The sequence below is a fragment of the Protopterus annectens genome, chromosome 4.part0 (assembly GCF_019279795.1).
Source record: "Protopterus annectens isolate FY-2018-M chromosome 4.part0, PAN1.0, whole genome shotgun sequence".
In the NCBI taxonomy this organism is placed as follows: Eukaryota; Metazoa; Chordata; order Ceratodontiformes; family Protopteridae; genus Protopterus; species Protopterus annectens.
In genome coordinates this window covers 1,076,455,047-1,076,482,631 of record NC_056733.1, presented here as the reverse complement: position 1 = coordinate 1,076,482,631, position 27,585 = coordinate 1,076,455,047, and the positions used below count along the sequence as shown (strand labels likewise).

The 27,585-nt window shown below is 39.3% G+C and overlaps 1 protein-coding gene across 1 annotated transcript in view; it reads right to left on the bottom strand.

Annotated features, from left to right (window-relative positions):
• Positions 1-22,148, bottom strand: part of LOC122800395 (rod cGMP-specific 3',5'-cyclic phosphodiesterase subunit beta-like) — a 1,051,627-nt gene extending 1,029,479 nt beyond the window's left edge. The window contains exon 1 of the mRNA XM_044069844.1: positions 21,675-22,148. Within this exon, the coding sequence (XP_043925779.1) occupies positions 21,675-22,148 (474 nt within the window). The remainder of the gene's footprint in view (positions 1-21,674) is intronic.
• Positions 22,149-27,585: the final 5,437 nt, after the last annotated feature.

The following is a 27,585-nucleotide window of genomic DNA, read 5'->3' as shown; positions in this document are numbered from 1 at the left end:
GTTTGCAAGGAGGGAATCACTGGCTACATTGTTAATTTTGATTGTCTGAATTAGTAGTGTATTCGAGGATCAAAGCAGTCTCGGATTGTTATAGGGGGTGATAATATTTTTAAGAGCTGGTGTATTATCTGGATTACAGAGGATTTTATTTGCCATAATCAGAAGGTTATATTGGATTAGACTGGAAAGTTCTAGCCACCCAAGCTGTTTAAGGTTGATGCAGTGGTGTGTTCTAAAGGGCAGGCCAGTGGTAAACCTGGCAATGTGATTGTAACAGGTTGAGAGTCTATTAAGTACAGTCTTGTTTAGATTAAAGAGAAAGGGGGAAGCATATAGAAGGTTGAAAGTAGGTGAGAGCGAGCTATGGCAATCTTAGCTGGAGGGGTTAGGAAGGCTTTTATTCTATACAGTGACCCAAGTTTTTTATTGATGGTCATGATCGTTTGGTTTATATGAAGGTCAAATTTTAGGTTATTATCAATAATGACACCTAATAGTTCTGTAGAGGGGTTGGGGGTGATTATTGTGCCATCTTTTGCATTTATGTTGAGGGTAAAAGCAGCAGACCTTTGTATTGCTGAAAATAACATTTTAGTTCTTTTGGGATTTAGTAACAATCAACGTTTGGAGAGCCAGTTTTCTATAGTATTAAAGGTGGACTGGATAGCAGACCTCAAGTCTGAAGGAGATGTAGCTGAGCAAATCAGGGTGGAGTTACAGTGTATTGGATACAGCTGACATTTGGGATGACTGTATATAAGTCGTTAATAAAGACGGAACACAGTAGGGGCCCTAATGTGGAGCCTTGTGGTACTCCAAGGGTGTTAGGTAATAGGTTAGAGAGCTTGTTCTGCCAGAGAACAGCCTGCTGCCTCCCACTGAGGTAGGATATTATTTTTTATTATATTATTATTATTATTGCTTATATTATAAGGTATTTATCACTGCCACCAGGCACTATAAAGCCAGCTAATTAAGGCTCATGCAAGGGTACCCAGTTATGCTGAGTGAAATTAATATTACTACAAATCGTAATGTTGACCAAACAGCAAGGCTTTTAGGAGTGGCCAGGATTATCACCAAATAAATATAAGTAAATACTCTAAAAACTTAAATATTTTTCTAAAAGGACCAGCCACAATAAGAAGTTTAAATGTATTTAATAATAAAAGAACATGAAAATATTAAATATATATCTACAGTAAACACCAGGGTTTCAATTACAGGAAATATTAAAAATAACACAGCTGGAGAGATTCACACAGTTACAGAAAAACACTAATGACTATTCTTACTATATTTTCCTGACTAATGTAAAGAGTACTAGTCCCTGGTCACTTACTAGCAGAAGGCAAGATGAAGTGGGTGAGGGGTCTTCCTCCTAGATTGCTCCTGATACTTCAGTCTCCTCTAATATTAAAATATGATTTCTGTACAGAATTACATCACATACTGTACATCTGGTCATATGACTTCTGGTTCCCATACTATCACCAACAGTAGAACTGCCAGGATGTTAGCACCTACATGTCAACAATACACATACAAGAGCATTGCTCTGATCTGGTGTAGCTGGTGTAACTGCTGGAAGTCATAATACGATTTTAACACGTCTACTCCTCCTACAGAGCTACTAAGTCAGGCTTCTTGCACACATTTCATCTCTTGCTGTACTCAGAAATGTAAGATACGATCTTTATAAGCTAATTTAATTTTAGGTATTTTTCAAAGTTTGCTGCAGATGGATTGTGATTAACCTCTTCTCTTACAGTATCCTCTGTTAAAGCAAATCCATTTAATTCAGTTACAATTATACATGTATATTTCTTTTTTACAGCAGGACACATTGTTATCAGTTTAACACAAGCAACTTTACAAATACATTTTCAAAACAAGCATCTGTACAAATCAGTTTGATATTCAGATAACATGTAATTTGTTACTAAATTTCAACTAGTTATGCTGGCATATGTTACACATCAACTACCCTACTTCTCCTGGCATGACTGGCAGTACCTCATATCATCATATCTCTCCCCCCTTTGAAGACTCAAGCTAGTTTTTCAAGTGCCCCATGAGAAATGTTGCTTGAGAAAAATTAGCTTATCTCGGGAATACATTACCCTATACCCTGTCTTGCAAGATCGCCAGCATTGTTATTGCTAATCCCATTACAGTTCTGTGCTATCATATCATATGCCTGCATCCCTAGGCTCCACCATAGTAACTTGACATTTTGCTGGCTGGCTTGCTGTAGCCATAGATTGCCCTCAGACTCCTCCTGCCTCCTAGTGCAAATGCTTAGCACAAGGACCTCCCTGTCAAGGTAAGGCTTCATCATGTTAAGATGGTACAATTTGTGCCCCTAGTCTAGCAGTTGTACCATATAGTTAACATCACTGACCTTCCTTACCAGTTTGAAGAGTCTCTCCCAAGCTGTCTGCAGCTTATTGTGTCTGACAGGAATGAGAACTATCACCTGCTGTCCCATGTCATACTCTCTGGCTTGAGCATTTCTGTCATACCAGACCTTTTTTTCTGCTGATGGACTCCTGTCAGGTGCTCCTGGGCCAAGCCCATGAGCCCCCTAAGCCTTTGCCTGGGGTTTATGATATATGCCACAACAGTCTCTGCATGGTATTCACATTCACCCTCCCACTCATGAAAAAGCAAATCTAAAAGGTTCCTACTATATAATTGAAGATGCATTCCTTTGAATGCATCTTGATCAAATCTGAAAGCATGAAACAGCAAAATAGCGAAAAAACATATAAATGATTTCTTTCCCTGGGAAAGAAATCACTTGGCTGCCTTTGCCGTTTTCCTCACTGTAGTGTGTTCTCAGAGTTGGTATATTTAAGTAGGGGGGTGGGGGTGAAGCCCCCCACTTTATGTAATGTTTTAAAGTTTTTATTTATTTATTTATGTTTTTTTGTGGAACAGCAATTTTTTTCCTGGGAAAAAAATCAATGTTCTAAGTGTTTGGGATTGTAAGCTTTCATTGACATGGGGTTGATAAATCAGTTTTTGCTTTTTAAGCGTTCACTGATTTAATATAGAGCCAATCTAAATGTCCCCTCACCCTTTGCCAATACAGAAACTCAAAGGGTGAAATACCTGAGGATTCCTGGGGCACCTCTCTGTATGCAAACAGCAAATGGGGCAAATATTTATCCCACTCTCTCTTAAACTGGTCTGTAAATACCTGTAGTATGGTCTTTAGTGTAGAGTTTAACCTCTCCACAATACCATTGCTCTGGGGATGGTAGAAGGTGATATTTAGATGCTTCACCCCACAGTGCTTTCACAGACAAGCCAGCAGGTCTGGCATGAAATTTGTACCTCTATCAGTCAATATCTCTCTTGGAAAACCTACCCTGATGAAAATCTCTAGCAAAGGATGCCTCAACGGTGGACAGAGCCACCGTCTCAGGGTATCTGGTAGCATAATCAACAACCACTAAGATATACTTCTTCCCTGTGGAGCATGGGGTACTCAGAGGCCCCACAACATCCATAGCTACCACTGAAATGGCTCCTCAGTCACAGACAAAGGCACCAAAGGAGATTTGACCTTGTCTGCTGCCTTGCCTACTTTTTGGCACTGCTCACAGGTCCTGCAGTAGCTTGTTATATCCCTGGAAATCCCTAGCTAATAAAATTTATGCATAATATGTCTCGGTGCACTTTATGCCATATGACCTGCAAAATTAATGTCATGGGCTATGGTTAGAAGTGCCACATGGTAGGCTCTAGGCATTACCAACTGCTATATTACTTCACTCTCTAGCCCTCCCTCAGGTGTCCAATCTCTGTACAGTAACCCTTTGTTCCAGTATATAGACTTCCCATTTCCTTGAAAATCAGATGCCTCCGTAGCTACCCCTTCAAGCCTTGTAATGTAGGATCTGAGAGCTGAGCCTGTCTCAGCTCTAGCTTTGTAACTCTCCAAGCTCCCCTTCCACAGGAAGTCTGGTATCCTTTGACAGCAGTGCTTCACTGTCAGCCTGGGTACTAATACACACATTTGCCCTTTCAGTCACTCTGTCCAAGGGAGCATCAGAACCTACCAGCAGCTGTGGCTCACCTTCAGGATCAGTGCTACAGTGTAGCTCCCTCCCTGAAATAGCTACATCACTGGCCCTGGCTTCAGGTGTGGTGTCTGTCTGGGTCTCCTCCAGGCCACCAGACCTGCATGGCTGTCTCCAAGCCTGACTGCATGTAACTATGTGCACACAAGGTACTGCATTATCAAAATCATTCCTTGTCAGGACATCTGTAGTGATATCCTAAAACACACCTATTAGTTTGATTCCTTTTCCACCCTCCCAGCCAAGGTGAACCCAGGCCAAAAGCATTTGGAATGGGGTCCCTACTAAAGCTCTGACAGTCCCAACTAAAGCTCTGACAGGAGTGGACTGCCCAAGCAAGTACTGCTCCTGTTTAACCACTGTAGTCTTTACAATTGTTATGTCAGAAGTTATGTTTCTCTTAGCAGTGGCTGGTTTTCCATCTACTAAGACAGGATATAACCTCTTGTGATAGTTTGATACCCATGTTGTCTCCAGAAAGCTTACCACTGGTATACTGTTATTCCCATTTGCTGCTCCCCCAACTTTTGTTCCCCACCTTGCCCCCATAGACATCTATATGATAGATGGCCCCAGTGGTTACATTTAAAACATTTACCCCTTGATCCTGGCTGTGTACCTGAACTAGTAGCTTCCCCTGTTACTGGTGGACTCTGTTGGGGTGGTTTAGGCTACCCACCATGGGTTCCCTTATATCCATGTATCTCTTTCCTGTGCAGTGATGCCCTACTTGCTAAGCAGAGATCCCCTTGCTTCTTCATCTCATTTACAGAGCTACATTCTCGGTCTACCAACCAGATTCTCATGTCCTCAAGTGAAGTGCTAATGGCTTGTTCCCTCACCAAAATGTGTGCCAGTTGTTCAAAAGTGGTGATCTAATACTCGCTCACCCACCTATGAAAATAAGTGCTTAACTCAGCAGTATGATTACACATTCTTATTATTTATTTCAGGATGGTTCACTGGGCCATAGTGAGCCCATTTTCAGTGGAGGCCCAGGTTAGAATGCTCCACATTAAAAGACACAATACATACAGTAGACAACTAACAAAACATTCAGTACAATAGGTCACCATGAACAGTACATACAATGCAAATGTCTCAGTTGATAATAGAATGAGCATAGTGAAAATATGAGTACAGTGATAGATTACAATGTTGAGGATAATGTGGTTTGCACAAGTAGAATATCACAATTTAGACTAATTAAGTTACCCATGAGTAGCACTGGTTTTTGTTTCATAGTCTGAATAATTTAACACACTCGTCTATATTACATAATCAAATTTTTAAAAGTTCAAATGTCATATGATCGACAACATATGATCAATATTTTAAAAGTTCGAAAATGTAATAAAAAAATAAACCAAAGGAAAAACCTATCTGAACGGTTTAAACAGGGGGTCAAGCCCCCCTGCACCCCCCACACCCCCACTCTTTAAATATATCAACTCAGAGAGCTCACTACAGTGCAGAAAAGAGAGATCTTCCCATTCTGCACTGTACAGAGATCTCCATTGGAAAGTTCAAACTTTTAAAAGTCCGTTCATATGGTGTCGACCATATGACGTTCAAACTTTTAAAATTTCGATAACGTGATATAGACCCCTTTCATATGCCTTGTGTCTATGTTCACAAAACTTTTTTTTCTGTAAGCTTCAAGTGTTAACTTAAAACATTCAAATAAATATTTATTTAAACAATCAATATCAGACAATTTAGAAACAGCAGTTACAGCTTTACCATGGAGTAAGGGGGTCAGAAACCATACCCAGAGCCCTTGGTCAACATTATACTGTTTACATACTCTTTCACATATATGAATAAAACTATCAAAGTTATCACCCTGTGTAAATTGTGGAAGAAATTTACTGACCATTATTGCTTCTGGGGTTCAGTTATTCCCTTCTCAATTACATCCATGACCCAGGCAAAGAGTCGGCATCTCCTTTTCATGTTGACGCTGCTTCTCCTTTTCTTCGGCCTCCAAACACCACAGTCTGTCTTTTATTTCAGCCTCCAAACACTGCATTCTCTCATTTTCTTCAGCATCCAAACACTGCAGTTTCTCTGCTGACTCTAATTTCAAATGTAATGTTTGGCCTCCAGTTCAAGTATTTTTAACTCCAGATGGATTTTTAAGTCCTCTGAGGGAAATGTTGAACTGTTCTGTTTCTGAGGGCTGCAAATTCCCATCACTAGACTGGTTATCCTCCTGGATGCTGGTATGAGCTGAGACTAAGGCTCAAATCATTTCCTCTTTAATCAGGTTGGCATGCACCAGTCCTTTGGCTTCACACACTTTGGCCAAAAGGTTCTTTGTCAGCTTGCCATGATCCTCTGCTGGCATCTTTGCCTGCTTTCCCTGACTAAACTAAACTAACAAAAAATAAATAAAAACTGCTGTGATATGAAACTCTGAATGTTTACCATGTGGCTGCTGAAAGAATGCACAACGTAAGTGACAACTGCTTACAGGCTACAGAAGTTCAATATCCATACCAATGTTCAACAATATGTGACATCCCCCACTGTTTCCAGTAATCAAGGAGCCTGACTCTTCACTACTGATGCTGGAATGAGATGTTCACTTAGAAAACAAATGGATACAGTCAGTATTTCAAAATGCAGACCTCCCTGCATTAGGCACAATTTCCCTTATGCGCACACAGGGAACACACTCAGTCTGGGGTCTAGAGTTCTCTATCTGTCTCCCTCCAGGTCCTTAGTAAGACTCTCCACTTGTACAGCTGTAGGGTTAAGTCCTCAGCCGAGTGTCCAAGCCAAGTCCTCCAGATCCCTCTCTGTGAAACCAGTGCTTCTTGTCCCTGCCCCAGGTAGCTGACACACACACTCTTTGAGATTAAATTTTCACACACCTGTGAAAGGCTAACACAGATTACCCACTCACCAACTTTGGCCAGACTATAAGGTAGATTCACTACCACCAATCAGTTACTATAAGGCTCTTAAAAGGGTACCCAATTATGGTGAGTGAAGTTAATATTAATACAAATGGTAATGTTGACCAAACAGCAAGGCTTCCAGGAGTGGCCAGAGTTATCACCAAATAAATATATGCAAATGCTCTCAAAGCTTAAATATTTTTCTTAAAGGACCAGCCATAATGAAAAGTTTAAATATATTTAATAATAAGCAATAAAAGAACATGCCAATATTAAATATCTATTTACAGTAAACACCAGAGTTTCAATCACAGGAAATAGTGAAAAAAAATAAGACAGCTGGAAAGATTCACGCAGATACAGGAAAACAATACTTAACTATTCTTACTATATTTTCCTAACTAATCTAAAGAGTACTAGTCCTTGTCCCTAGTCTCTTAGCACAAGGCAAGATGAAGTGGGTGAGTGGTCTTCCTCCTTTGTCAGTTTTCAAGAACAGACTACTCCTGAGACTTCAGTCTCCTCTAATATTAAAACATTATTTCTGTACAGAATGACATTGCATACATCTAGTTATCTTACTTCTGGTTCCCATACTATCACCAACAGTAGATGCTGCCAGGATTTTGGCACCTACATGTCAATAATACTCACACAGAAGAGCATTGCTCAGATCTGGTGCAGCTGCTGGAAGTCATAAAACCATTTTAACACTTCTACTCCTCTTACAGAGTTACTAAGCTAGGCTGCTTGCAGTCATTTTGTCTCTGGCTACACTCAGAACTGTTAAGATGCAATCTTTATGGCCTAATTTAATTTCAGCTATTTTTCAAAGTTTCCTGCAGCTGGATTGTGATTTACCTTTTCTCTTCTAGTATCCTCTGTTAAAAAATATACATTTAATTCAGTTACAATAATACATGTACATTTCTTTCTTTCTCTCCAGCAGAACATACTGTTGATACAGTTTAACACAGGGAACTTTACAAATACATTTTCAAGACCAGCATCTATACAAATCAATTTGGTATTCAAATAACATATACTTCATTACTAAATTCCAGCTATCTGGGCTGGCATATGTTACACATCCACTGCCCTTCTTCTCCTGGCATGGCTGGCAGTACCTCCTATCATCAGAGCTACCATAAATGTAACCCTACTCCTGCCCCTAACCCTCATCCTAGATATTACATTGCTAAAATATTTTTCCTAACACCCTTACTTATGTGACTTAACCCTACCCTCTGCACCTAATCCCAACTTTGTACATTATATTACTAAAAATCTTTCCTAACAGTACCACTACAAAAGACAAAAGTACACAGAAGATACGCAACACCAAAGAGGCACAACACAAAATCTACACCATTGCCTAGTCCTTACTCTAAACCTAACATGCAAACACCCTCAAATATTCACTAAGCATTAAAAATTAATTTGTACATCTTCCCAACTACTACCTTTTCAACCAAACATCACTTTAATTATTGTCACCCAAAACAGGCATGGGTATTTTCTGATGATAAGTAATTTGTGGACCGGGCCTTCTATGACCTATGCCAGGGACACACGTTAACAATAAGAGAGGTCTACATGCCTCTATTGGCCAGTGTGTGTGTGTGTGTGTGTGTGTGTGTGTGTGTGTATGTGTGTGTGTGTGTGCACCTACCATAAATCCCCAGCAACCACTGTCTAGATGGTGTCCAGTTGTCCCACATTGGTTGCCTAGGATATTTCTGTTGATCAAAAGCTGGATGTAAAAACAATCAACGTACTGAAAATGGACCCTAAAATTCCTTCACTGAATATAGTGTCACTGTCAAGGTGCAACTTGGAAGTGGATGGCACAATGGTAAAGAGGAGACTGGACAACCTGTGTATCCAGGAAAGGTAGAAAGGTAGTGCTACAAAGCAACTTGGCTTGGGATTCAGATTGTACTACTAAGAGGTGGACAGGCTGATGTAATGGTGTGGGAGTTGTGGTGAGAAAGGGTCTTCTGGTGACAGTGAGGGATGTCGCCAGAATTAGTGATAGACATTTGGCAATCAGGCACCAGTGTAAAGATAGGGTGGTATTTATTATCTCAGTCTATAACCCACATCAAGGTTGTGAAGGTAAGGAAAAGAGTGCATTCAGGCAGCATTTACAAGACCTACCAGATAAAGCAGGAAGACATTAGTTGCTGATGGTAATGGGAGATCTGAATGCTCCTATGAGGATAAACAAAACAAGATATGAGGACTGCTAGATATGGGTGAGGAAACAGGAATAAAGGAGAGGCCATTGTAGTCTTCTGTCTGGCAAATGGCTTGATGGTGACCAACATTCAAGTCAGTAAGAGACACAGTCACACGATCACATATAGCAATGGCCAACATGCAACTCAGGAAGACATTCTTTTAGTAAGGAAAAAGCATTGAGTAGAATCAGAGATTGCAAAATCATCCTCATTGAAACAGTGTAAGCCACTAGTGGCCAAAATGAGCTGCGAGCAGTGGTCAGTGAATACTCTAAAGTCAACAGAGATTAGGCTGAAGGCCTGGAATTTGACTGCAGCAAAAGCATAATAATCCAAAGAAACAGTCAGGGCTGTACCACCTCAGAAAGAAGGGGAGATAGCTAGAGTCAGAGAAGATTGGTAGCATTTCATAACAGCATGTATGAACACTATAGAACAGATATGGATCCAAGCCAAGTATGGAAATAAGTTACATAAGGAAAGCTGCTGGTGCAAATTAGAAGTCCAGGAACTCATCACAAAAAAGTAGAAGTGCTGGAAAAAGTGGAGACAGAAAAGGTGTAACAAGCTAAGAGGGAATACTGGTTAGCTAACAAGGAGGCTAAGAGAATAGCCACAATAGCAAAGAACAAGACTTCAGAGGCACTCTACCATCTTCTAGAAAGTGACTCAGTAGATGGCACAAAGAAGCTCTGTGAAGTTTCAAGGCAAATGCAGAAAGATAAAGAATGAGGTCATCAGTGACCATTCATAAGAGATGACAAAAACATTCTGCTCATCAGTCCACAGGACATCAAAGGCAGAAGCCTATACTACCCCAGACACACCCTTCTATGAAAAATGAAGAAGAGCCCATCTTAGAAGAACTAAGAAAAGCATTAAGGAAACGTCATGGCAAGCAGCAGACTCATGTAAGGTCACTCTAGATATGACCAAAGTGATGTGTGAGTTAAAGGAGAAAAGGCTCCTGAGGGTACTCATAACAGTGTGACTGAAGAATACGCATTCTAGTGCCAGTTCACGAGAATAAAGGGGGATTGCACAATTGTGGGCACTAAGCAGGTATTAAACACTTGACACACTACATGAAAATGCTGGAGATGGTGACTGATAAAAAAGCAGAGTAGGAGAAAGTAAGATAAAAGATGAGCAGTTCAGCTTCAGATCAGGATGTAGCACAACTGGCCCATTGTTTGCAGTGTAACAGACAGTGAAGAAGAAGCTAGAGATGAGGGAAAAGTCCATTTGGGCATTCGTTGACTTAGAAAAAGCATATGACAAGCTCCCATGAAAGCAGATTTTGGCAGTCCTGTAATGGTTTGAATTCCTGGAAACATTTATGGAATTAATGCAGGCTTTGTACCAATACACAATGACACAGATATGAACAGTGTTTGGATCCACAGATGGGGCTTCCAGTAGGAATGAGGCTGCATTAGGGTTCAACCCTGAGCACACTGCTGTTCATTCTGGCAATGGGCTGCATTAGTAAACTGATTGGAGGGGACAGATGAACAAAATTGATGCATACAGACAATGTAATATTATAAGCAGAATCTCAACAGGAAGTTCAGCTAATGATAAGGGAATGGAATGAAAAACTATGGAATGGAACTCAATACAGTTTTCATGGCAGTAAATGGGGGGATTGGTACAGGATGAAAACTGAGATATGAGGGGAAAATAGTAGAACAAATTAACAACATCAAGTATCTGGGAGAGGTGGTTGAGGTAAAGGGTAGTCTGAATGTGGCAGTCAAAGCTAGAATAAGGATGGTTGTAACCAGCTGGTACAGAGAGTCAGGTATAGTAATGACAGAAAAATACCAAAGAAGCTGAAAGTTAGGTGTACAAAACAGTGGTGTGACCAGTCCTACCATATGGTTCAGAAACCTAGGCAGTGAAGGCAGTGCAGCTGAAGAAGCTGGTGGTGATGGAGATTAAGTTCCTGAGCTGTGCGGTAGGATGCACACTGTGGGACAGATGAAAAGATTATGACATCAGAGCAGAAGCCAAAGTAGCTCCAATTCCAGAGATGGCCAAAGAGAGCAGATTATGATGGCTCAGATCCATGTGCAGAAAAGCAGAATATTATCTTCTTGAAGACCTTTGACTTGACCCTCAATGGGTATTTGCTAGGTAAACTGGAAGAATATGTGGTAGAAACAATGCTGAGAAAATGACTTCTCCATTTTTGAAGGTTAGGTCTCAGGGGATTTTGGAGAAACGGATGATGTCAGAAATGAGGAAGGTGACTAGTGGTGAAGTACTTTAGGGGGCTCCCTATCACATTGTCGAAAGTTCAAATTTCCAAAGATGATATGGCTGAGACCATATTGCAGAAGATTTAAATTCATAGATTAGTACTAGACTAACTGCCCTTGCGGGTCATTTTTAAGCCTAGCCAATTATCCCTTGTGAGATTCAAACCTGTCACCTTCTGCTTGTAAGGCAAACACCTTAACCATTAGGCCACCCTCCCAACTGCTGACAACTGTGTATTGGGATCATCATACAGTGCGGAACCCAGGATTTGCCATTTTCCTCACTATAGTGTGATCGAGGAGTTGGTATATTTAAGTTGTAGGGGATGTGGTGGGGTGCAGGAGGGCTTATTCTGTGTTTTTATCACTTTTTCAGCAATTCAAATCTTCGGCGATATGGTCTCGGTCATATCGTTTTCGGATATTTGAACTTTCGGCAAAGTGATAGTGCTTCCTTTAGGGATATGTTCTTGACTAACAATCATCTGTGTTTACTTCTAAAATGTCTGTGGGACAAGAAGGCAGAACTGACCTCATCCTGACAATGGAAGTTTGATGCAGTAGTGAAGGCAGAGAAGAAGAGTCTAAAGAAGGATTTGTAAAGGCTAAACAAGTGAGCGGGGAGTTACGGTTCATTGTGGATAAGTGCAAAGTACTCTGCACTGACGTTTGTGTGAGGTGTCAGGAACTTAAGTGGGAAACTGAAGACAGAAAAAGGACTTGCTGATGTTGACCAGAACTAGATGGGAATGCCAAGAGCAGAGAAAGAAGATAGTGACAGAAGAAATGAAATACTTAGTGAGTCTCCAGAAGCCAACAATTAAGGGCATACCTAGAATTCATTGTACAGTTCTCAATGCTGTGGAGGGACAGGGGTGTCACAATGCTGCAAAGAGTGGGGAAACTGCCAGAAAAGTGTATTGGATGGAGAGCTAAGGGTAAGAACAGAGAGGAACTGCAACTCTTCTCACTACAGACCAGAAGAGACTAGTGAGACATGCTAAGGGTGCAGAGGGTCAAATCAAGGAGATGGACAGGAGTCAGTATAAACAGGAATGATAGATGGGAAGGAGGCACAAGCAGTAAGCAGTCAAGGTTAATCACTTTCTGGATTTGCAAATGTACTTCTTCACAGAAAGGGCTATGAACCCATAAAAATATTTGAGAAGGCATATGACAGGAGTAGAAAGGTTAAGTGAAAAATTAAGGGTGGAGGAGACTCAGTATCAATTGCACTTATAGATCAATCAACACAACTTTTTTTTTTAACTTCTGCCATCAAGCAAGCATAATTGTATGACCTGCATGCCTGCATGAAGAGCTTTTTGGCTACTGTTTCAAAAATGCTTACAAAAAATAAAAGTGCCCCGACTTATCCCTCCTGGTCTAGAAGGTTTGATTAGGCTGTGGTTGTCTGTGTGAAGCACTGCACAGGGAAGATGAGAGGGAACATCAAGTGATAGTAAGATATGGTAGCTTGAACAGATGACAGAAGGGTGTGATGCAATGAAGTACGTCTCAAAAGGTCTGCTAAAGAATTCTGTCCAGAGCCAAAAATAATCAGAGGACAAAGGTCAAAGTTAGTGACACTTTTTATATATTACTATAATTCACTTAAAAAGTTAATAAAGCAATAAGAAGCGTGATACTCTAATGTTTCCATTATTAACTGATTTTAATCATTAGTGATTTACAGAAAATGCAGTGTTTATTATGAGAAATGGAGCAAAAACAAGAGGCAAAATCAAAGACACTTAGCAAAATTCTGGACATTTGGGAGGTATGAGGGATATTTATACATGTCTCACATGGCTTGATAATTATTAACATTCCAACATATGAACATTTTTTTCTGGTCTATGTTTGGCTATCGAATGGGCGAACCATTGAATGTTTGAAAATCAAACAATAAGCATCGAAAGTTCATTCACCAACCTTTCATTTCATCGACAGGGTGAGTAACTACTTGTCCAATACTTCCCTATCTCACACACAGAAGTGTTTCAAATCCACCAAGGTGGGGCAATTTTCCCCCACATATATATATATATATGAACTCCGAGACTGCTCTACAGTGGAGAAAATGGGTTTGAAAGACTTCTGTGTGTGAGACAGGGCAGTGTTGGATAAGTAGTCACTCACTTACCCTGTTGATGAAATGAAAGTTTGCTGAGTGAACTTTTGATGCTTATTGTTCATTGTTCAGCCGTTTGATGGTTAACCCATTCGATGGCCAACAATAGATCCTATTCTTTCTGGTATTTTTATGTTCTTAACTAAGTTAAGTGGATACTGAAGTAATAGACATTATACAATAACTAGTCGATGCTATTCAAAAATGAACCTGCTGAATAGACAGCCCAACGAGCATGCCCATTGTAAACTCATCAGATAGAAAGTAGTCCAGCTGCTGAAGTACCACTGAGCGACCAGACTTTCTGCTGGTATATGCTGGGGAAGAGCAAAATACGAGAAAAGTCAGGTATGTTCTGCAAAACGAATGAAATAGAAATACATCTGATTTACCTTGTATTTCTCTGCTATCCCTCATAAAATCCTGACTTTTTAAACATTAACTGATGTACTGAGCAAGTGTGGGAATACACGTTTCATACATATGTGATGTATATCAGTAAACAAGGAAGAACTTGGAGAAACACTACAGTGCCCTTATACATTTAAGAAATGTAAGCAAATGTCATTGTATAAAAGGAATATCCCACTCCCATTTGTGAACATATCAGGATTTATCCATGATTGGCTTTGTTTAATCATTTGTTTTTTTTGCCCTCATGATCAAACCACACCAACAGTGGTAAATCCTGATATACCCACTCACAGTTGTAGATTATTGCTTAATTTTGATGATAAAGCCCAGATGTTGTTAACAACGTGCAAAGATGTACAGTATAAAATATGATAGCAGCCCTACAATGTGTTAGTCTGCTTGTAAAACATACTTTAATTAAGCAATAACCAATGACGTCGGTGTGGTATATTAAGATTTACCCACGGCTGGTGTGGTTTAATCATGAGGGCGAAGCCTGAGTGATTAAATAAAGCCAACCGTGGGTAAATCTTAATATACCACCCCATGGAAATGGTTATTGCTATTATACAATGACATTATTTAAGAACAAAATGCTTACTTTTGTTAAATAATGTCTTTGTATAATGGCACCGTGCTGTCCTTTGCAGTTGATAATATCCTGTTGCTTTTTTTGATGTACTGCACATGCATATAGGACTTGCATTCCCACGCATACCCAGTACTTCAGTGCTTTGGAAAAGAAGCAACGGAGAAAAGAAGGTCTCTGTTGCTCTGTTTTTGTTTTCTTTTCTTTCTTTTTTTTTAATAAAAAGCTTTGGACTGTTAAGGGATAGTAGAGCGACAGAATGGAGGAAATATAAGGAAAATCAGGTACGTGTCTTTAGTTCTGAATAATGTACCTGATTTTCCTAGTATTTTCTCTGTCCTGTCTCTCTATTATGTCCGGAGTCTGGATTACAGATATTTTTTATTTTTGTTAAAAAAAAATAAAACTTACAATATATAGCAATGGAAAAAAGTCCGGGCGACCAGACCTTTTTCCATTGGCATATGCTTGGATTTACAATGGGCACACTGATTGACCAATGATCAATCAGCGCGCTCGTTTTGGAATATTAATGACCAGTCATTGTATAATTGTAGATCAATGTTTGCTTTAAGGCAGCCTTCAAGATTGTATAACATGCTATATACCATTCCCTTCTCTGCAATCTGAAAATATAAATGTTTCAGCAAACACAGTGAGAGTAGTATGTGGGAAAACTGGCCATGTTGACTAAACATTTAGTTGTTGTGCATTTTCTCAGAGTGATATTTTCATCTGTAATGCTAATCAGATTTCTCTGACTTGGAAATAATTTTATATATAACTAGGGTCATACCTCTCAACTATTCAGGTTTTCACAGAATGTTGGAATTTTTGCGTGATATTTCTGATATGTTCCTCATAAAATGTGTGTTTTTTTGGCAAATGAGTAAAGTTTGAAGTCACTAAATAATGGCAGACATTTACTAAATAATGGCAGACATTTAGGTTTCGGACTTCATGTCCTGCAGAAAGTGCATGGTTTCTACGTTTTTAAGAACAATATTTAAAGTCTGATTTTGGGCCTTTGTGCCCCCCTATATTTTGACTTTGTCCATATTTCTTGCACTAAATGTTTGAAAGTATGCCCAGAATTGTTCATTTAGTCTTTTAAAAAAATGTTAATCTCTGGAAAGAGTCATCAGTCACAAGATAAATCTATTTTGTGTATTTTGCATGAATGAGCCTTAAGGAGATAAATGTTCAGGCCTCATTTTGTAGACTAGCTAATTCTTTGAAACAGACAAAAGTCATGCCTCAGTGTTAATGTAGTATCTTTGTATCCAATACTCTGCACAGCCAGTGTGAGTTATCCCTTATGAATATCAATATGCAATGATTAGGGCTGATAGTACACTGTTTGCATGATAACAGAAGTGCATTATGCTCTATTGCCATTACCATTTTATATTTTATTATATTTTATATATCCCGCAGCGGCGCAGCAATCACTTGTATGTAAGGAATCAAAGTTGTATGCACTCCTGTTTCACAGCTACAAGTATGGATAGCATAAATGATGTATATCACTGATATTGTATAAAATAAGATGTTTTGATTGTAAGACATTTAATGGAGCTTGTCTCCCCAGGCCTCCACTGAAAAGGAGCCTTTGTGTCCAGCTTGACTTCCCTGTTCAAAAAATGTAAAATAAATACACGCCATTCATCCAAACTCACTTTTGTCAGTGTAATTGCCATGGCTGCATACTTCTGTCCATTCCTTTGGTCATACCTGTATGAAAGACAGATGCTTTTTGCAGGTAACTCACACAACACTGTGGGACACTGGAACATCCCACTCATCCTATCTCATGGCACTGGCATGTCTGCAAGAATGTAGGGCCATACAGTTCTCAATAAATACTTCCAGTAGTGCTGCTAAATTATCCAACTACTCCCACACGTGTGCATGTGAACACACACACACACACACACACACACACACACACACACACACACACACACACACACACACACACACACACACACACCTGTGTGGAGTGTAGATGAGAGTGTGTGATATACCTTTAAGAAGCTTTCCAGTCAGTAGGCACATGCATATAAGTATTGAGCATGTGCAAGCAAGAGTGCCATTTTGTAGTGAGCAGTCAAGGTGTAAGCATGCATGTGTGTACTAGCCACTCATTTAGTTAATTCGTTTAAGTTTAATGTTCCTGCTATCTATCCTGATGTGTTTGTATGTAATAAAATACATAAACGAACACCCAAGCCTCATTGTCTTAAGATATACAAGGTGAGTGACATGGTGTACTTAATAACTTTATACACTTGTCAAACTTCCTTGGCAGGAGGACATTTAAAAGTGGTGAAATATGCACTCGTAAGCATTCTTGGGCAGGTGTGGAAAGGTTGCATTTGATGCGTCCGTTAAACCTGCTGTTAAAATCATGTGTGACAAATGCAGAGCTCATGCCCATCTCTACTAGTGCTGTAGTCGCTGGGTCTACCATGCATAAAAAGTTTGTCTTTGTGATCTTTTTCCCCTTTAGTTTGGATGTTATCTTGGCTATTTTGCAGGCTAATGTTTATGGACATCAAGCTTGTTTTAAGCTCTGTCAATCTAAAAAATGACCAAGCAATCCACTTATACTGCACTAACAAGCTCAGAAAAGGGTGAATGTTGTATGTATACAGCTAGTGAGGTTTGGCTTTATTACCCTGAATGCAATAGCAAAAGACTTAAACGAATGAAAAGTCATGGGCAATTAGAAGTCATGAAGCTGAAATACTGCTATATCCTTATGAGGGTCATTTGCATATATATGTCTGGCAGTTGGCTTAGAGGATTAATGAAAAGTAAGTAGCCAGGGAATTGTTATTATATAGGCCCTAGGGCCGATAGCCTTGTACCAACCTATGAACCTATGAGCTGTTTCCTCAGTGGTACAAGGAATAATTCCCTCAGCCTCCAATGTTTAACTGTGTGACTCTAAGCAAATCACTTAATCAGACACTGCTCCTGGTCTGAGTCTAAAAAAGGTCTGTGGGGATCGGTGCTCTACCCTGGCAACAAATATATACATACATTTTATATATATATATATATATATATATATATATATATATATATATATATATAAAATATATACATACATTATATATATGTATATATATATATATATATATATATATATATATATATATATATATATATATCCCTTTGGCCTCCACTAAATTTAAGGTATGGATATTTCTTGTTGTTTTTACAAAATGGTTTGTCTGTGTGACATTTATAACTTTTGGTTTAGATATTTTTGAGATATTTTGCAGGCCCCCTAATATTTATGGAGAGCAGGCTTGTTTTAATGTTCTGTATATCAAAGGATGGCCAAACAACACATTTATGCTGTTGTACTGCACAACAGAAAAAAGGGGCAATGTATGCCTTGGCTGTAGCAAGTGGGGTTTGTCATTATTGTTCCAAATACTCCAGTAAAGGCTTAAAAAAGCAAAAAAGTCATAGACGTTCAGAAGACATGTAGCTGAAACACTGGTAAGTCTTTAAGGAATAATTTGCATATATTCCATGGACCTCCACTACAGGAAATTTTAGGTATTACACATTGAAGACTAGGCTAGCTGGGTCTTTCTTATATTTTTTTTATTAACTGTTATTTGGGACAATTTGCAGGCATCATAATGTTTGAGGACATCAGGGATGTTTTTAAGGTCTGTGTATCCATAGTATGGCCAAACAATCCACTTTGCTGTACCAATGTGCTCACAAAAAGGGATGTCTACAGCTAGTGGAGTTTGGATTTATTGGCCTGAGCATGCCAGTAAAGACTTAAAAAGTAGAAAATCATGGGCATTTAGAAGTCATGCAACTGAAACATTGGCATGTCCTTAAGAGGTAATTTGCCTATATCCTGTGGGCTTCCACTGCTAAACAAAAGAGTTCAATCCACATCAGGAAATAAATAAAACTAAATGGACGGATAGGTTTGTCACCCATCACCTCCTCTCATATTGGAATAGCTTCCCTTGCATTTCAATCAGTATTATTCCATGTTGATCTTCAAACATAGTTTAGACAATTGTAGGGGTACCTTAACATTCACTTTAGGAGTTATTTGAAAAAGGTGGTAGAGTTTCCTGGAAATGGACACATGGCCTCTAGTCAGATGGCCTTGTATGTCCTATGATACCTATGAATGAGGTTCTCTATACCATGTGTGCTGTCTGTGCTGACTGGAAAGGATATCTGTAAAACACAGCATGCTTTTTATAGTCACTGATAACAGGGCCTGTGATAACACTACACACACCACAGAATGACTTCTAACAGTACCTATCCTAAGCTGTCTACCATACATGCACCCTGGTGGTACCATGTAACAGATAAATGCTGCTCTCATGCTAAACTATTGTCACCAGAACCAGAAATCATGTCTAATATAGGGTCTATATCAATTTGTCAAAGGTTCATCTCCACAAACCTTTCTTAATCGACCCAAAACCACTGAACATTCAGTTCTGCGAGCATTCACAAAAGATTTAAGAAGGAAAATGAAGCAGTTGGCCAACAGCAAAAATTTGCCCTTCTCCCCACCATAGTGCAATCTTGGAGTTGGTATATATAGCTTGGGGGGTGTAGGGGTACAGCCCCCCACTTGACTGGGTTTGACATACTGTGATGTGTGTTCTGGTATAGTGTTGGCCAAGTACTTCCTTTCCCTGGAGAAATATTTTTTCAATGTGAACATTCATGGAACTGAATGTTCAGTGATTTTGGGTTGATGAACAAAGGTTCACAAAAGTGAACCTTCAACAAATTGATATAGACCCTTAATATAAAGTGCATTCACTGTTTGTGAGAACAAGTCTGCTTGCAGTGTCACTTATATATGACTCATATACGACAACATGACAGTAGAACATAGCCTATTTGTTTAGTGATTATTCAGTGAATATAAAATAAAGCATGCTTTCCATATCCAATGCAATAGCATACTTATGGATAATTTTACAGGAAATACCTAGCATGTAAAATCTTTTGAGAACCTGATATTCCACAATTTGTGTGACTAATGAAATAAAGTAATCATGCCCCTGCAAAGCCATACCTACAAGTTGTATTTTTTTTCATTAACACTTTTTATAATATATTCTTGATCCTATATTTATAATCTTTCCTACTTAGTTCTAAAAGGGTGCTAGCCTCCCTTGCAAGTGGCATTAAGAGAAAATAAAACTTGTAGATTTGGTTATAGCGACATATAATAAAAATTCTTAAGTTACGTAAGCCATTTCAGGGGGAAAGTATAATAAAATAATAGTGGTACTTTATGTCCTTCATGCCCACTGCTGCTAAAAGATGTATCAGATGCAGTATGATCCCTATAGCCTTCATATGGATAATATGTTGCATGCCCATCACACCAACAGCTATCACTGTACCATTGTATATAAAATATACAGTAATTTTAGGTCTAATAATTGCAGTAAATAGATATCAAAGTATACCTTCATTCCCTGTGACACCAACGTAAGAGCGATGTGTGTGTGTGTGTGTGTGTGTGTGTGTGTGTGTGTGTGTGAGTGTGTGTGTGTGTGTGCGTGTGTGTGCGTGCATGCATGTGTGTGCGTGTGTGTGCGTGTGTGTGTCTGTGTGGTATGTGCAAGTGTACGTTGTATGGACTGCTACTGCATTGTCCCCAGTATAAGTAAAACAAAAACAGTCACCAGATCAGGGGCTGCACACTGTTGTCTCCAGTATAAGTAAAACAAAAAACAATCACCAGACCATATCAAGTTGTCCCTAGTATAAGTAAAACAAAACAAGCAGTCACCAGACCATACCAGGTTGTTCCCAGTGTAAGTAAGACGCAACAAACAGTCACCAGACCATACCAGGGGCTGCACACTGTTGTCCCAAGTATAATTAAAACAAAAAACAGTCAGCAGACCATACCAGGATGTCCCCAGTATAACTAAAACACAACAAATGGTCAACAGACTATACCGGGGTCTGTGCGCTGTTGTCCCCAGTATAAGTAAAACACAACAAACAGTCACCAGACCATACCAGGGGCTGCACACTTTTCATAATCACCGGTGTCAGGACTTTGGGGTCAGTTGGTTAACTTCAAACTCATTCTCTTGAGTACTGAGTTTCTGCAAATACACTGTTGAAGTCTGCATAATATACTGCATACCCTCATGCCCACTATCACTGCTTTATAGAAAATACTGCACATGCCTTATTTTTGTACTCACCAACATGAGGCACTGTTTGTGTTATCATTTCTGATGTGAGTCCTGCTCATTTTTCACACCTAGTGCTATAGGAGCTTTCGAGACTGACTTAGGTTGATACTGTAAAATCAGTTTCAAATCCCTGAGAGTGGTACATCACTGTATCCTACATTCCATGTCAGAAGCAGAAACAGTGTTAGCAAGCTCGCTGATAGACACATTTACAGATATGTACATGACTTGCTCATAGTTCATAGATCTCAGTATTGCAACTATAAGGACAAAACTTGTTCCCAGTTTACTATGTCACAAGACCTTCCCTGCCTGATAATACATAACTCTTCATGGTAGAATGAACTTAGTTTATATAATGATTACTGGTCTTTACTCCCTCATGGTTCCTTATTATTGCTAAAAGTCACAAAGTGTAATAGTAAAGGATAACTTCAACAGCAAGGGCAGGTGTTATTTACAGCATGCCTTTGGTTAATGCTATTCTTCTGAACATTACTAAGAGCTGTATAAATTCAAATTTGTTTCATTATTGAACATTATACAAATGCAAAATGAATACACCTGAGAGATTATCATCCATGTTGACAACATTGCACTAAATAGCAGCTTGTATAAGAACAATGCAGGTTTATATTAATATTATTGTGGTTTGAAAGCTACACAAATGAAAGACTTTGCAGAAGGATGGATGTAAAATGCATGGAACTGTTATCCGAATGAAAAAAAAATGAACATAAAAAAACAGACTGTGAGGAAAAACAAATCACTAAAATGTGACTTTTTTTAAAATGAAATACCTGGCTCACATCCGGAACATTGACTGTTTTCTTGGACTGTGCCACATGTCCAATGATTCCTGTATCCAGTGGGAACACAATCTCAGAATCAGGTGGGATTAAACATTCCTCCAGTGTGGCATCTTTATGGACATTGAACAGTCGGGTAGCTAGTTCAGCTGTCCCATTTCTCAGACGGTACATAAACAAGCTCATGCGGTCGGCCCTTATCAGGAAACTGAGATTCTTGAGTACCTGAAAGACAGATCTCTCCATCTGAAGATTGTCCTGAAAGTTTCTGATGAGGTCAAAAATCAACTCACTTTCCTCTAGACTAGTCAAATCATGGAAGCAGCTGAAATCAACATTTAGTGGTCTAGGCGTCAGCTGTTTCACAATGACTTCAGGTCTGAATTTCTTGTCATAGTATTGCTTGGCAAAAGCAACATTGCTGTCTAAATACTTCTCCACTTCTTCTTTTGTGATACTGCTCATTTTGTCTGTCCTTATCAAATAATATCAGGAAATCTACGAAGTCCAGTCAAGAAAAAATATATTTGCAGCAGAGGCATAATTATCTAGACTGTATTTCTTTAAAATTAAAGATACACTCCATTGTGTAAGCCCTGTTGCCATAAGCCTGATTATTTGGATTGAGAATCAGTCGAAGGTGTCACCACTTAAGTCTGCTAACTGAGAAGGTGAAATCAGGATTATGCTCATCAATTTAAATGGTCAGATGGCCTTGAGGTAATCAGGAATCCTAGCCCATGCAAGATTAAACAGATTAAAATAACCCAAATTTCATTTCTGCTTGGCAGTGATATGTCTGTCCCAGCTGCTTAAACATCCATAATTCCTTACATCACAGAGGGTTACCCTAAAGCATCTGCAGCCAGAATTCTGTAGCAGGTTAAGCTGAAGAGAGGAGCATTCCTGTACAGATATCGTGTATTTCATATTCTGACTACAAATGTATTGCATTTTGCTACTGGTTCAAAGATCTGTCTGTGTCTTTTCTGTAACATGTTCAAACATAGCAAGGGCTATAAAGACTAATTTTCTCTATGCTATTCTAAAGCTGGATAGCATTATCAGGTTTCCTGTTCCATATTAGTTAATTGCAAGCAATGCAAGGGATTTGTTCCTTTAGTGATAAAAATATGAATCCAAAACCATATAATGATTTATACAACACAGTTTTATACAACTCATTTTAAACTCTTATGATATGTTTACTAGAAACAATACATGAATTATGCTGACCACTAGCTACACTCTGGAGTGTGTCTGTGTCTCCTGGATGCTGGTAGCAGTGAACATGGAGTGATATGAAACTGTCAATGGGGGGAGGGGCAAAGCTGTGACCATCAAATATGTGCAGAGAACTTGTGTGAAACTCAGAATATCAGTGTCTCTTGGTGGGATGTGATGAAGAGATTAATACTATGTACATTACAAGTTTAGGCATACTCAGAATGTGGATAAGGTCACTGTCCATTAAGGAGACATACAGATAACTCTTATATCTACTTCTGGCATAATGGTTATGATATTTGCCTTACAGCCACAAGGTACAGGGCTTGATTCTCACATGGGTTAATTGACTAGGCTTAAAATAGCCCAAAAGGGCACTTACCTAGTACTAATCTATGAACCTATGAACAATAAGCATGGCTGGAATTTAATATGATATTTCAAATTGAAATTAAAATATCTGCCATTCCAGCTGCAAAAGAAACTGCATTCACCTGGTAGTTATGAAGCACTAGTACTGCAGGAGATGTGTTAATGAAAAACGGAAGAACCATAACTGATCAGTCTGACAGAGCAAGAAAAATCTGCTGCTACTGCCTTGTAAGTCATTTTACATGTAACTGTGTCTATGGGTAGAAAACGTAAGAACCATAACTGACCAGTCTGATGCAGAATGATCAGAGCAGGAAAAATCTGCTGCTACTGGTTTGTAAGTCGTTTCATATGTAACTGTGTCTATGGGTAGAAAACTGACGAACCATAACTGACCAGTCTGACATAGAATGATCAGAGCAGGAAAAATCTGCTGGTACTGGTTTGTAAGTTGTTTTAAATGTAACTGTGTCTATGGGCATTCATCCTAATTCTGACTAAATAGCCTGTCTCTCTCTTATATAACCTGTATGTAAAGAAACTTTCTATTTTCAAACTTGTGTTCTGTGAACTTATTTTGGAAGCAATACATCTGACATGTTTTGCATCTTGTATGGTTGCAGGGATTTGTCTCATTTTGGACTGTGTCCTGCTGTGGTCTAAGTGTACTTCTCAAAAGAAGATTCTTTAAATTTGCTGGTTGTTAAAAAGATAGTTGTGGAAGTGCTTAACATGTTTCTCAACTTGTCATCTTCACTGAACATTGATTGGAGGTCTCAAGTGATTTTTTTTTAAGTTCAGAATGATATGCTGTCACTACTGGATTTCAGTCTAAAGAGTTTGCTTTATACTGGAGCATCTATTCCCGTGGTAACTATATTGCTCTGACTACTGCCCTGATGACTAGGGTGTATGCCCAATGAGACTCAGTTAAATGCAAATATTTCAAGTACCTGTTGCTTCCCTCATTTTGTAATTATCCATATAACTAATACTTTTACTTTACATTGTCTTAACTGTATACTATTAAGTGCATATATTTGTGCATAAGAGTAGCTAACTCAACCACTGCCCTTTGCCATTTCAACAAACCAGTGTCCCACTTCCATGGTTAAAAAAACAAAACAAAAAAAAAAAATGTATTCAATTTAATCCACATAACAGCCAAAAAAACCCACTTCACTGCAATAAGCCAGCTTGCATTGAAGAGATAAAAAGGCAAAAAGCAATGGCTGCTCCTTCTACTGGCATACCTACTAGATGGCCAGATGTATGACATTTCTATCTTCCCAGCCATTCAGGTCCTGTTTCTGTCCCCTGCCCCACCGGTGCTACAGTTTATATCCTGCCTGCATGGAGAACCACTGTGCTCATGGTTTATTTAAAAAAAAAATGTTCTTCTTTTAAACTGTAGAAAACTGCTTGCTACAAATGTAACAAACAGTTGCTACAGTTTATACCCTGCCTGCCTGGAACACTACAGCTCTCATGTTTTAGTTAAAAAAAGAGAGATTTTCTTTGTTTTTTACTTTTAAACTGCAGCAAACTACTTACTACAGTGTAGAAAGCAATTTGCTACAGAGTAGACTGCACACGGAACATTACAGTAGTCATATTTGGCCACAAATGCAAAAGTGATAAAAGAGAGATCCGGAATGGTTGATCACATCCCCTGAACACTTTAAGCCTAGGACATTTGTCTCTCTCACCCCACCTAGCTATGTACTGATTTCTGCATGTGTAAATTAGCACTAATACAATCATGTGCTAAGTGTCTGTATATGTTCTGTCTTCCTTTGTCTTGTCCATAACCTATTTATACCTGTTACTTTATTGTTTGTAAATCAGCACTATGCCCAAGTCATGGCTGAAAGGGATATGTTAATCAGTCCACTTATCTGGTTAACATACTGAAATAAATAAATAAAATAAATAAATAAATAAAAATAGCATGGCTCTTCAAGGACATTATTTTACATCTTTTGAAAGACTGTCAATGATTTCAGTCTGGATTTTGGGTTTATGTGACACGATAGCACTTAAGAACTTTTCCCCTTAAGCAACTAACAGTGGACTAAAATAAGGTGTACTGAAGGTGAAAAATGTTTCTTATATTGGTAATGCATGACTTTTTGATGAATTTGCAATGAAGCCAAACCTCTGACTATCTCAGAAAGTTAACAGTAACTGTAAGATTACCGGGAGTTTGTGTTTTGGCACTTGTGTTATATTCATGGAAACAGAATAGTTATTTTACGTAAGATAGTCTAGTCAGAACAGAAATAACTATAAGGTAACAGTCTAGTCAGAACAGTAATAACTGTAAGCTTAACATTCAGTAAGGCCTTAATATTCATATAATTTAAACACTATAATAAACAGTTTTCAGTATTGTTACTGCTTAGGGCTATCTGTCAGCACCTGAGATGAACATGTCAACATAATTCTCTCGCTGTATTTTTTCAGTTAGTTAAACAATAGCCTGTATAGTGAATTAACTGTACATGACTTTCTATACTGTACTGTACTGTACTATAAAGTGAATGTAATGAAAACAGTAAAATATTCTGCCCTGAGGGGATTTGCCCTTTCACCTCTGTCTATTGCCATTATAGGTTCATAGGTAAGTACTAGGCTATCTGTCCATGGACATTTATAAGCCTAGCCACAGAGTGATGGCTTTTGCCTCCCCATTAGATTAGTAACCTGGGCCTCTGTCAACAGGGCTCCTGAAGTGATCCCAGGGTAGAACTTGCGATTACCCATCCACTCATCAAGATTTCTCTTGAAAAGGGTCAGAGAGGAGCTCTGTCGAATATGGATTGGGATTCTATTCCAGAGTGGGGGGAGTCACTGGGACAGGAATCTATCCCTCCAGCATGTCCTGTTTATTGTTGTACATAGGTTCAAGTTGCTAGAACGAGTGATTTTGAGGGATCTAATTTTTTTGAGGGGAAGCATGTCCATTAGTTCAGGGTTTGACATGGTCCTATAGGTCAGGCATAGGTCACCTCTGAGCAGACGGTAAGCGGCTGAGAAGAGTTGGAGCTTCTTTAGTTGTGCTTCATAGGGTAATTGTTTAAGGCCCTTAATCCTCTTAGTGAGGTACTTCTGTGGTCTTTCTAGTTGTTGCAGGTGTCTAATGAGGTACATCCCAAATGGGGCATTGTACTCTATTATGGGCCTAATGAGTGAGGAGTAAAGGGGCACAATCACCTCCTTGGATCTGGATGAGAAACCCTTTTTGATCAGGTGTGCCGCATAGAAGGATTTTCTGACCGTTCTGGCTATGTGGTTATCAAAGGAGAGCATGCTATCTACTTGGGTATGCAGGTCCCTAATTACTTCTTCTGTACTTAGTGGATTCCCATCTATGTGGTAGTTTGTAGGTACTTTGTTTTTCCCAAATGGGATTACCATGCATTTTTTGGCATTTAGCTTGAGGCCGTGACTTTGACACCAGGTGTTTGTCTCTGTGAGACCCTTTTGCATGATGTCTGCGTCAGCTGGAGAGTCAATTATTGCACCCAATTTACAGTCATCTGTGAACTTGGTTAGCCATAGTCCCTCCGCCTTTGCCTGTATTTCGGAGAAATATATACCGAACAGGAGGGGTCCCAGGACTGAGCCCTGTGGGACTCCGCTTGTGACTGGTTTAGAGTCAGACATGGCGCCTGCCACTCTTACCATGTGGGTTCTGTCTGAGAGCCAATTGGCAACCCATCTTGTGACATAGGGGTTAATATTTAAGCTGGTGAGTTTGTCTATGATTCCTGAGTGTGGGATGGTGTCAAATGCCTTAGTGAGGTCCAGATATGCTGTGTGGATCACCTTCCCTTCATCTATGGCCTTGGTGACTGTTTCGAAGAAGTCGACCAAGTTCAGGAGGCAAGATCTGCCTTTAACAAAGCTGAACTGGGTGGGGTCCAGTGTCTGGAGGATCCCAATGTCCCTGTTAATCAGCTCCATGATAATGCATTCCATGGCTTTGCAGACCAAGCTAGTCAAGCTTATAGGGCAATAGTTCCCAGGGTCAGTTGTGGCACCACCTTTGTGGAGTGGTACGACTGTTGCTGTACACCATTCTTTGGGTACATAGCCTGTAGAGAGGCTGAGTTTGAATAGTGATTTGAGATGGGGGGGTTAGTTCATTTTGAAGCTCGTGTAAGACACAACCTGGGATAGCATCTGGTCCCATTGATGCTGTGTTTTTGGCCTTTGCAAGGGCTGTCTTTACTTGTGTGTCTGAGATATCTGGAGCACCACATTCTTCTGGGATGGGTGCTAGCCCCTTTGGTGGAGG